At 40.0% G+C, this 12,191-nt stretch overlaps 1 protein-coding gene across 1 annotated transcript in view; it reads right to left on the minus strand.

Moving 5' to 3' along the window:
- Positions 1 to 275: 275 nt before the first annotated feature.
- Positions 276 to 12,191, minus strand: part of LOC139737426 (G-protein coupled receptor GRL101-like) — a 20,913-nt gene continuing 8,997 nt past the window's right edge. The window contains exons 6-7 of the mRNA XM_071648102.1: positions 1,001 to 1,272; positions 276 to 452 (exon numbers count right to left, since the gene is read on the minus strand). Of these exons, the coding sequence (XP_071504203.1) occupies positions 276 to 452; positions 1,001 to 1,272 (449 nt within the window). The remainder of the gene's footprint in view (positions 453 to 1,000; positions 1,273 to 12,191) is intronic.

Raw genomic sequence — 12,191 nt, forward strand, 5'->3', positions numbered from 1 at the left:
TGTTGTTCCGTATTAACAATGTCAGAAATATGTTTTTAAAAACCTGCTTAAATGTAGACACCGATAGACAGACACGCACATACGCACACACGCACACACCTACGGCGTTGCGAATCAATCAATCGAAGCTGCATGGCGGCATGATAGAAAAATGCGGGCAAGTGGGATATGTATTTTTTATCATATTAAACGTACAGATAGACAGGCATGATAGTTACTATATATCATTAAAACATTGTGACTTCTTTTTCTGTTATACACAGCAGATAATGAAGTCACTTTTTAGGAAAGCTGAATGTTTCTCTGAGATTGCAGTTTTCGCCTGTTTTGACCCGGTCCCACAGCGAATCCAGCTTGCACTGCAAACCGTCAGTACCGATACCAAAGAGCCTTTTGACGTCAGCAGGGTTTGAAACAACGTAGAGGGCCTTTCGGAGATCTCCGTGTTCGTCCTGCAAAGAAATGTGATAAAAGATGCAAAAAAAAAAAAGTGTGGAAAGATGCTATAATAGGATGCACACACTTTGTCTTAAATCATGTCTCTATACCGACAATAATTGTCAGCTGAATGTATCAATGCTCCCTGCTTTGTTTAATTATTAAGCAATTAAGCAGGGAACACTCAGCTGAGGCTCTTATTGTAAATTATCCTGCAAATTTTACCTTACGGATTTTCATTCCAGTGACTCAATTTTGTCTGTTTCCGTGGTATATTCTATTTCAAAAAAATGATTTGTGAGATATAAACAAATACGTATGCATAATACGGTGCAAAACACAAACAGAAAAGTGTAATTATGATTTGATGCTTAACACTTCATGTACTCCACTCGGGATAACCATCTTTACATGGAGTGTATACTTTAATGCCACATGAACACAAAGGACGGTGAATCTATCCCCCCCCCCCCCACCACCCCCCCCCCCCCCCCCCCGCCTTCCTTCCTTCTTTTCATCATTGCTCGCCGGCTCTCGGCCTCCGGGGACTATTTCTATGTACCTTTTCTACAGCTACGGTTGAAGCCGAAAGAGTTGTGTTTTTCACACCGGCTGAAGAGAGGCAGATCAGGGCCTTACGGAGATCTCGAGCTACCAGTCGCCCTTCGGCCGAGCTCAGCTCGCCCCCACATCGGTTCAAGTAGGATGTGATCGGTTCAACGCTGCGGTCTTCGGACAAAACGCAGGACGAAATCACGCAGTTATTGCGCAGTTGTTCCTCAACGTAGGTCGTAACATTATTTGACTTTGTCTGCATACTCATGCTGCCAGACTCTGGAAATAGAAGATAACATTTGATAAAAAAGGTTGCTTTATTTTATTTTTTTTTTTACTCACTAGTCAACGAACAGCGAGGAAAGTTTGTATTTCTGTCATAGAAAAAATGTGGTAAGCATAGGTTGAAAAAAAAAATGATAGCAATAAATTACTGTAACTTTAAAGTATATACCGGGTGCGTATTTTTTATTTACACGCAAGCCTATGGCTTGTGGCAATTAAATTCATTGAAACCGCTCCTGATGCGTCTATGCTTACTCCGCTCGGGTTGTGTGTTGCGAAGAGTTCTCCGCTCGCGACGATTCGATTCGTACACTCAGTGAGTGTGTGCACGCGCTGTGAAAGTTTTGCTCGTCGTTGTAGACCTGCATCCAATTACTATAGTAGTACGTGTATAAATACGTATAAAAACGGGTGAGAGAGCGAAAAACAACATAAGGAAAGAGATAAAAAAAGCAATGAATTTTCTGTGATATCTCATCAATCATGCACAACAGTGATCAATATTATTGCGGGTTCCATGGAAGACCACAACTTTATTGGTGTATGATGGGGATGAGTAGGCTCCTAATGGGCTACAGTGACCAAAGTTTATGTAGTATATAGGCCATATATTTATATATATATATATATATATATATATATATATATATATAGTCTATAAGTCCAAACATGTTGCGAATTCACGTATTGGCTACAATATAATCATGTGGGGGAGGGAGGGGGGGGGGGACCGAAGGTGAAGCCAATCCTGCCCGACCCCCCCCCCCCCCCACCGATATTGAAACGCATATCGACCAATAGGCTTACACATGACGAATAATGTATAATGTAACACTTTTTCGATCTCCGTTGATTGATGACTGAAATATTGACAGGAAAGATTGAAGGGAAAAGGAATGGAGAAGAAGCGCATGGATGGAAAGCTTGAAGGGAGAGTAGTTGAAAGTTATGGACTAGGCTATACAATGGTATACATGTATCAGAAAGTTGTGAAATAACATGATCGCTTAAATCTATATACATTATGTACATGTATTTATTTCTCAGCCTCCAACCCCCTCTGTTATATCTGTTGCTATTAAAGGCCCCTAAATTTATCTTCATAGTTTATACTGATGGTATATTATTTTGTTTCTCAAACCTGCCCCTCTTTTCTTCATACTACTTTCAAAGACTCACTCTGCATATTCATTTTCCGACCTCTCTCGACCTCCTCTTTTTTCAAATGCATAATTATGACTCCTGTATTTTTTCCCTTCCTCGATCACTGCTTGAATTCTCATACAATTTACACTGTATTTGTTTCTCATACCGTCTCTCTGTCTCTCCCCTTCTCTCTTTTCATTTTGAAACTTTACAATGTTTGTTTACAAGACCACTTTCTACTCTCTACAGTGATCAGTTTGTCTAGAAACATGTTTAGTCAGTGCAAATATGTATGAAGGAAAATTACACCACTATTGCATGAATTCATTATGCATTTTATTCACTTCTTTATGTTCAAGCACTTTTTTTCATGACGGTATACTGAGTATACAGATGTAATCTGATCCTCCAATATCCAAGAAGTATTGGAATACAAACTAGAACTATCACTCAATGTTGTACTAACACAGTTACTGACATTTGCCATATCTCAAGTCAATTGCTCAAAACCTGAGTGAGTAAGTAAATAAATCAACAATTTCTATGATTTTCATTAAAAATACTGTTACCATGGCAACACAATATTTGACATTAAGAAAAAAATGAAGTTTGCCCAGTTCTATCATAGCCGTCACATGTGCCAAATTTTAAGTCAAATGCTCAAAAACTGAGGGAGTTAAGTTAATCCATAATATTATTGTATGATTTTTATTCAAAATAAAATTATGCTGTCACCATACTGTGTCGAGCCCACTAATGTCAATAATATTCGACCACTAATGTGGCTGTCGTATCTTTAAGCTATATGCTTATTTTACGACAGTCTTCTTCATTTACACTCCCGATCTTGTGCCATAATTCAGTGAGATCATTTATTTCGAATGGTTCGTGTTCTCTTACTCTTTTCGTTAATCTGTACACGTATCTCTCAGTTTTATATTCGAATGCACACACTGTATGTTCCATTCTCTTGTAAACAACAAGAAATGACTACTTAGTATTTCATTTTTGTAATAAATGATCGATGCAGAAAATTCCTAATAAATTAATTTAAATTTGGATCGTGTAATGTCATAACCACCACTATAAACTATGTCATAAGACGTCGACGACAAAAGTCATAACAACCACTAATGTCACGACACGTCGAAGACAAATGTTATGACATTATGTCATAATGACCACTATAATGTCATAACATGTCGACGATAAATGTCATAACAATTCGACCAAAAATGTCAAAATTTCAATTTTTATTGCAAATGTGATAACACGTCGACGACAAATGTCATAACGACCACTGATGTCATAACATGTCGACGACAAATGTCAAAATCGGATTAACCACAAACGTCATAACACGTCGACGACAAATGTCAAAATATAAATTTTTACTGCAAATGTCATAACATGTCGACAACAAATGTCATAACGACCATTAATGTCTTAACACCTCGACGACAAATGTCATAATGACCACAAATCACACGGGACAAATATCAAAGTCGGATTAACCACAAATATCATAACACGTCGACGACAAATGTCAAAATTTCTGTTTTTACTGCAAATGTCATAACACGTCGACGACAATGTCAGAATCGAATTAACCACAAGTGTCATAACGCGTCGACCACAAATGTCAGAATTTCCACATTTACTGCAAATGTCATACTGCGTCACAGGGGAGGATCCAGGAATTCTGTAAAGGGGAGGCACCTTTACAAAATCAAAGGTTGGTGCAACCTCCTCCCTTTTTTGATTTTATCAAAAATAGAGACGGGGAGGGGCGCCGCGCCCCCTTTAGATCGGCGACTGCGTCAGCCACAGGTTAATAGCAAAACCCAATGCTTGCATTACAAGGAGGCGACTTTTCAAAACTATACAAGCTGGCGCAACCCCCTATTTTTTTCTTTTTATTTCTGTTGTTTTAACAAAAACAGAAAGGGTCATCAAAGGGGGTGCGCCCCCTCTCAACCCGCGATTGCGTCATCCACAAATGTCAAAACTCATTGCTTGCATTTCATGGGCGGATCCAGGAATTCCGTAAAGGGGAGACACCTTTTCAAAATGAAAGGCTGGCGCACCCCCCCCCCCCCCCCTTGTTATTTTCCTCTTTCTTCTTTTGTTTAAACGAAAAAAGAAAGAGAAGAAAGGAGTTGGTGCGGCAATCTTTACTTTTGCAAAGGCGCCTCGCCTTTTCGGAATTCCGTGATCCACCCCTGTAATGCAGCATTGGCTTTGCCATTAACATTTTTGTGGTCGTGTAACACATCGTGTTATGACATTTGAAGTAAAAATGGAAATTTTGATGACGCAGTCGCGGATCTCTAAGAGGGGGCGCGGCGCCCCTCCCCCTCTCTTTTGCTAAAACAAAAGAAATAAAATTAAAAAAGGGGAGGGGGTTGCGCCAGCCTTTGATTTTGTAAAGGCGTCTCCCCTTTACGAAATTCCTGGATCCTCCCCTGTGACGCGTTATGACATTTGTAGTAAATTTGGAGATTTAGACATATTTTGTAGTCGATGTGTTATGACATCTGTCGTCGACGAAGTATGGCATTTGCAGTAAAAACGGAAATTTTGACATTTGTCGTCGACGTGTTATCACATTTGTGGTTAATCGGATTTTGATATTAGTCGTCGACGTGTTATGACATCAGTTGTCGTTATGAAATTTGTCGTCGACGTGTTATGACATTTGCAGTAAAAAATTGATATTTTGACATTTGTCGTCGACGTGTTATGACATTTGTAGTTAATCCGATTTTGACAATTGTCGTCGACATGTTATGACATTAGTGGTCGCTATGAAATTTGTCGTCGACGTGTCATGACATTTGCAGTAAAAATTGAATTTTTTTTACATTTGCAGTAAAAATTGAATTTTTTTGACATTTGTCTTCGACATGTTATGACATTAGTGGTCATTATGACATTTGTCGTCGACGTGTAATGACATTAGCGGTCGTTATGAAATTTGTCGTCTACGTCTTATGACATAAGTGGTTGTTATGACATTACACGATATAAATTCAAATTAATAAGGAATTTTCTGCATCGATCATATATTACAAAAATGCACTGTTCCTGCTGAAAGTACAGCTTGGTTTGATTTCATTATAATTGTATTTTGTTGAATCGTGGATTCTGTAATACATGCATGTGATTTGATTTATCATGAAATTGTATTGAATATGGAATCAATAAAAGATTATGGAAAAAATGAAATAGTCATTTCTTGTTGTTTACAAGAGAATGGAACATACAGTGTGTACATTCGAATATAAAACTGAGATATACGTGTACAGATTAAAGAAAAGAGTAAGAGAACACGTCGATTGGGAACCATTCGGAATAAATGATCTCACTGAATTATGGCACAAGATCGGGAGTGTGAATGCAGAAGACTGTTGTCAAATAAGCATATAGCTTAAAGATACGACAGCCACATTAGTGGTCGAATATTGTTGACATTGATGGACTCGACACAATATGGTGACAGCATAATTTTATTTTTAATGAAAATCATACAATGATATTGTGAATTAACTTAAAGGACAAGTCCACCTTCATATACATGTGGATTGAGTGAATGCAGCAATATCAATAGAACACAGCAGTGAAAGTTTGGGGGAAATCTGACAATCCTTTTCAAAAGTTATGAATTTTTAAAGAATCTGCGTAGTCACTGCTGGATGAGAAGACTACTACAGTGTATGATGTCATATGCGTACAACCATATAAAGAAAAATAAAAAGAGCATTTCACAAAACTTTATTTTTTGAATAAAGTGCACATTTCTTCGACTTGTTACTGACATATATGGTGAGGGTAATATTATTCCCCCTGCCTTCTGAAAGGGAGAAGTCAAGTGTTCTTTTGTTATGCGAGAAAAGTGAAAATATGTCAAATTTTCTTTATTCTTTCTTTTATCGTTTTACTCATGCATGGGCGTCACCAAGGGGGGTGCGTTGGGTGCGAACGCACCCCCCGTCAGACCCTTTAAAAAAAAAAAATCAGTCTGCGAGCGACCTCAACGCCGGACCCTAAATAATTATTATTTTCTATCGATTTTTTTTTTTTTTTTTGAAATTTTGCATCGGAGACAAAGAAAAAAATCGTGGGCAAAAACAATTCGCACCCCTGGTTCTGGCAGCACTGATTTTATACATATCTACTAGTACAAGTGTATTCTATACAGTGTTTACTATTTAGATAGATTTTGGACATCCTTCCCATGCGTGGTCACTTCGACGCCACCTCGCTGGTCATACCTCCCCCAGTCATGAACATAAACCGACACCCTTGACTACCAGTGGCGGATCCAGGGGGAGGGGCGCACCGGGCGTCCCCCCCCCCCCCTGCCCCCTTTTAATTTCCAAAGCGAAAAAGTATAGCTACAAACGGCAGTTTTTGGACGGTAAAATGTCAAAATTTTCAAGCCCGCTGGCTCCGGCGCTCGCTGGCATTTAGTCGTAGTGCCATTCTTCTGAAGTTGCTGCCAGTAATTGCCGGCAGCTCCACCCGGTGCGCCCCCACCCCCCCCCCCCCCTTACTGCAAAAAAAAAAATATATGTATATATATATATAGCTACAAACGGCAGTTTTTGGACTATAAAATGTCACAATTTTCAAACTCGCTCGCTCCGCTCGCTCGCATTTAAATTCTCCTGATATTGCTGCAAGTAATTGCCAGCAGTTGCGCCCAGTGCGCCCCCTTAATTTCGAAAGCAAAAAAGATATAGCTTCAAACGGCAGTTTTTGGACTGTGATTAATGTCAAAAATTTCAAGCTCGCTCGCATTTAATCTTTATGCAATTCCCCTGATGTTACTGCCAGTAATTGTCTGCAGTTGCGCCCGGTGCGCCCCCCTTAATTTCCAAAGCGAAAAAATATAGCTACAAACGGCAGTTTTTCTATTGTAAAATGTCAAAATTTTCAAGCTCGCTCTCTTCGCTCGCTCGCATTGAATCGTTATGCAATTCACCTGATGTTGCTGCCAGTAATTGCCAGCAGTTGCGCCCGGTGGCATGTTGCGCTCCACCCCCCTTAATTTCCAAAGCGAAAAAATATGGCTAAGAACGGCAATTTTTGGACTGTAAAATGTAAAATTTTCAAGCTCGCTCGCATTTAATCATTATGCAATTCACCTGATGTTGCTGCCAGTAATTGCCAGCAGTTCCGCCCGGTGCGCCCCCCTCCCTTAATTTCCAAAGCGAAAAAATATGGCTAAGAACGGCAGTTTTTGGACTGTAAAATGTAGGGCCTAAAATTTTCAAGCTCGCTCTCTTCGCTCGCTCGCATTTAATCGTTATGCAATTCACCTGATGTTGCTGCCAGTAATTGCCAGTAGTTCCGCCCGGTGCGCCCCCTCCCTTGATTTCCAAAGCGAAAAAATACGGCTAAGAACGGCAGCTGTTGGACTGTAAAATGTAAAATTTTCAAGCTCGCTCGCTCCGCTCGCTCGCATGTAATCGTTATGCTCTCCTGATATTACTGCCAGTAATTGCTAGGAGTTGCGCCGTATATGCGCCCCCCTTAAATTCCAAAGCGAAAAAAATATAGCAACAAACGGCAGGGTTTTTTTTTACTGTAAAATGTCAAAATATTCAAGCTCACTCGCTCCGCTCGCTCGCATTTATCATTATGCAATTCACCTGATGTTGCTGCCAGTATTGCCAGCAGTTCCGCCCGGTGCGCCCTCCCCCTTTATTTCCAGAGCGAAAAAATATAGCTCCAAATGGTAGTTTTTTGACTGTAAAATGTCAAAATTTTCAAGCTCGCTCTCTTCGCTTACTCGCATTTAATCGTTATGCCATTCACCTGACGTTGCTGCCAGTAATTGCCAGCAGTTGCGCCCGGTGCGCCCCCCCCCCCCCCCACCTTAATTTCCAAAGCAAAAAAAATATGGCTACAAACGGCAATTTCGGACTGTAAAATGTCAACATTTTAAATCTCGCTCGCTCCGCTCGCTCGCATGTAATCGTTAAGCCATTCTCCCGATATTGCTGCCAGTAATTTGTCGTTTCACGCCGTCATTCCATAATCCATTAATAGAGGGACAACCCCCTCCAACAACCCCCCCCCCCCCCCCCCCCTTGCTCGTTTCTTTTGTTCGGGCTCGGTCGCGTTCATGACATCAGTGTAAGAATCATTACTAGGAGTTTATTTGAATTATACCATTTATATGCAAATTGTTCAATAACAATTTACTTAAAAATGCACTGATACCTTAAACAAGTGGGACTGTTTCAAGTCGATAAAACACGCAAAATACCTGCATAAAATTGCACCATTTGCAACATCAAAATGCAAAAAGTGCTCACGGTGGGAGGGGGCACTCCTTCCCACATCCTCCCCCTCGCTCACTCCTCTCGCTCTTGCTTGGCCGCGTTCATGATATTCAGTGCAAATATTAAAACAGGAAGTTTATTTGGATGATACTATTTTATAGGCAAATTATTCGATATTAATCTACATCAAAATATACTGCTTTACTTTAAACAAGTGGGACTGTTTCAAGTCGATAAAACAAGCAAAACATGCATCAAATCCCCCCTCGCTCTCTCCGCTTGATCGGGCTCGGTCGCGTTCATGACATCAGTGTAAGAATCAATTCAAGAAGTTTATTGAAATGATATAGTTTATAGGCACATTGTTCAACAACAAATTTCATCAAAATGTACCGCTACCTTAAACAAGTGGAACTGTTTCATGTCGATAAAAACACGCAAAAAGCCTGCATCAAATTGCACCATTTACAACATCAAAATGCAAAAAGTTCTCACGGTGGGAGGGGGGACAACAGGCACTTCCACACCCCCCCCCCCTTGCTCGCTCCCTCGCATACTAACAACCCCACCCCAAGATGAAATCCTAGCTACGCCGGTGCCCTTTCCCCGCTTGGTTTCCCTCAAAAACAGTAAAAGTCTAGGGATTGAGAGCTTCCTATATTCCAAATGTCAGTCAAAAAAAAAAAATCTCGTTACATTAGGGTCAAAACGCACCCCCCTTGAAAAAAAGCTGGTGACGCCCCTGTCATGTGACATCACAAGCTATAGTAGTCTTCTCATCCAGCCTTGAGTGAGCAGAAACTTCAAAAATTCATAACTTTTGAACGGATTGTCTGATTTTCCTCAAACTCTCAATGATGTGCTCTACTAATATTGCTGTGTTCACTCAACCCACATGTCTATGAGGGTATGAACTTGTCCTTTAACTCCATCAGTTTTTGAGCATTTGACTTGAAATTTGGCACATGTGACAGCTATGATATAGAGCTGTGCAAACTTCATTTTTTTCTTAATGTCAAACATTGTGTTGCCATGGTAACAGTATTTTTAATGAAAATCATAGAAACTGTTGATTCATTTACTTACTTACTCAGGTTTTGAGCACTTTACTTGAGATGTGGCAAATGTCAGTAACTGTGTTAAAGTACAACATTGAGTGATAGTTCTAGTTTGTATTCCAATACTTCTTGGATATTGGAGGATCAGATTACATCTGTATACTCAGTATACCTTCATGAAAAAAAAGTGCTTGAACATGAAGAAGTGAATAAAATGCATAATGAATTCATGCAATAGTGGTGTAATTTTCCTTCGTACGTAATTTGCACGTGACTGTTTCTAGACAAACTGATCACTGTAGAGAGTTATAGAAAGTGGTCTTGTAAACAAACATTGCAAAGTTTTAAAATGAGAAAGAGAGAAAGGGAGAGACAGAGGGAGTATGAGAAACAAATAAATTGTATGAGAATTCAAGCAGTGATCGAAGAAGGGAAAAAATACACGAGTCTTGCATTTGAAAAAGGAGGAAGTCGAGAGAGGTCGGAAAATGAATATGCAGAGTGAGTCTTTGAAACTAGTAAGAAGAAAAGACGGGCAGGTTTGAGAAACAAAATATACCATCAGTCTGAAGATAAACTTACGGGCCTTTAATAGCACAGATATAACAGAGGGGGTTGGGGGCTGAGAAAAATTAATAAATACATGTACATACAATGTATATAGATTTTTAAAGCGATCATATTATTTCACAACTCTTATGCATGTACATGTACCATTGTATAGCCTATTCCATAACTTTCAACTACTCTCCCTTCAAGCTTTCCATCCATGCGCTTCTTCTCCACTCCTTTTCCATATTTCCTGTCAATATTTCAATCATCAATCAACGGAGATCGAAAATTGTTACATTATACATTACTCGTCAGCATGTGTAGGCCTATTGGTCGATATGCGTTTCAATATCGGGGGGTGGGGGGGGGGGGGTGGGGTGGCGGTAGGCAGGATTGGCTTCATCGATCTTCAGTCCCCCCCCCCCCTCCTCACATGTTGCTACGAATACGTGAATTCGCAACATGTTTGGACCTAGAATATAATGAGCGTTAACTATATAATCTTTTGTCACTGTAGCCCATTAGTGGCCTGCACATCCCCATCATATAGTATCTACTAATAAAGTTGTGGTCTTCCAATGGAACCCGCAATAATATTGATCACTGTTGTGCATGATTGATGAGATATCACAGAATATTCATTGCTTTTTTTATCTCTTTCCTTATGATTCTCTCTCTCCCCCTCTCCTTCTTGTCAGATTTTTTGTTTTATTTTGTATTGTCTTGTTTTTCGCACTCTCACCCGTTTTTATACGTATTTATACATGTACTACTACAGTAATTGCACGGATGAGGGTCCACCACGGCAAGCAAAACTTTCACAGCGCGTGCACACACTCACTGATGAACGTGTACGAATCGAATCGTCGCGAGCGGAGGGTTCAGTACCACAGAAATACTCACAGAACTCATCGCAACACACAACCCGAGCGGAGTAAGCGTAGACGCATCAGGAGCGGTTACATTGAATTTAATTGCCAAAAGCCACAGGCTTGCGTGTAAATAAAAAATACGCATACCGGGTGTCCCCAAAAAAGCGGAACGGTGGATTTTCAGTACCTTGCGTTCTAAAAGTGATATATTTTTTGACATCATTAGAAAGAGCATCTTCCGCAGAAGACCACGATACCAAAATCATTAAATTTGGTTCAGTACTTTTTATTCTACGCCAATTTCTGTAAATGCAGTCATATTCAATTTTTTGCGACTTATGAGATAATAATTTGGGTGCGAAACGCGTTCCATACGGTGAATTGTGTAAGCTCGGTGATCCATGTCAACAAAAGATAACGCTTTCATATTGGGTGCGCACACACACACACACACACAATCAGACACACACACACACACACACACACACTGTTTTTCCTGGCCCGTGCCCAATATGAAAGCTGTATCTTTTGTTGACATGGATCACCGAGCTTACACAATGTTCACCGTATGGATCGCGTGTCGCGCTCAAATTATTATCTCATAAGTCGCAAAAATCCGGCGAAATTTGACAATGACTGCATTTTCAGAAATTGGCGTAGAATAAAAAGTACTGAACCAAATTTAATGATTTTGGTATCATAGTCTTCTGCGGAAGATGCTCTTTCTAATAATGTCAAGAGATATATAACTTTTAGACCGCAAGGTACTTAAAATCCACCGTTCCGCTTTTTTGGGACACCCGGTATAGCAGAAATTCATCTTAGTATGTGAGGCGACTGAATATGATATGAAGGAAATTTTACAAATGAAACATTGGGTTCTCTTTTACGCATAGTACCTTGACATTATCACTTTAAATGCTGTGGATAGGCATATACACACGCACACGCACGCACGCACAAACGAACACACACACACACACATACACACA

This window comes from Diadema antillarum, unplaced genomic scaffold (assembly GCF_040938485.1).
Source record: "Diadema antillarum isolate AM-2024a unplaced genomic scaffold, OU_Dant_1.0 seq00000693_RagTag, whole genome shotgun sequence".
NCBI lineage: Eukaryota > Metazoa > Echinodermata > Echinoidea > Diadematoida > Diadematidae > Diadema > Diadema antillarum.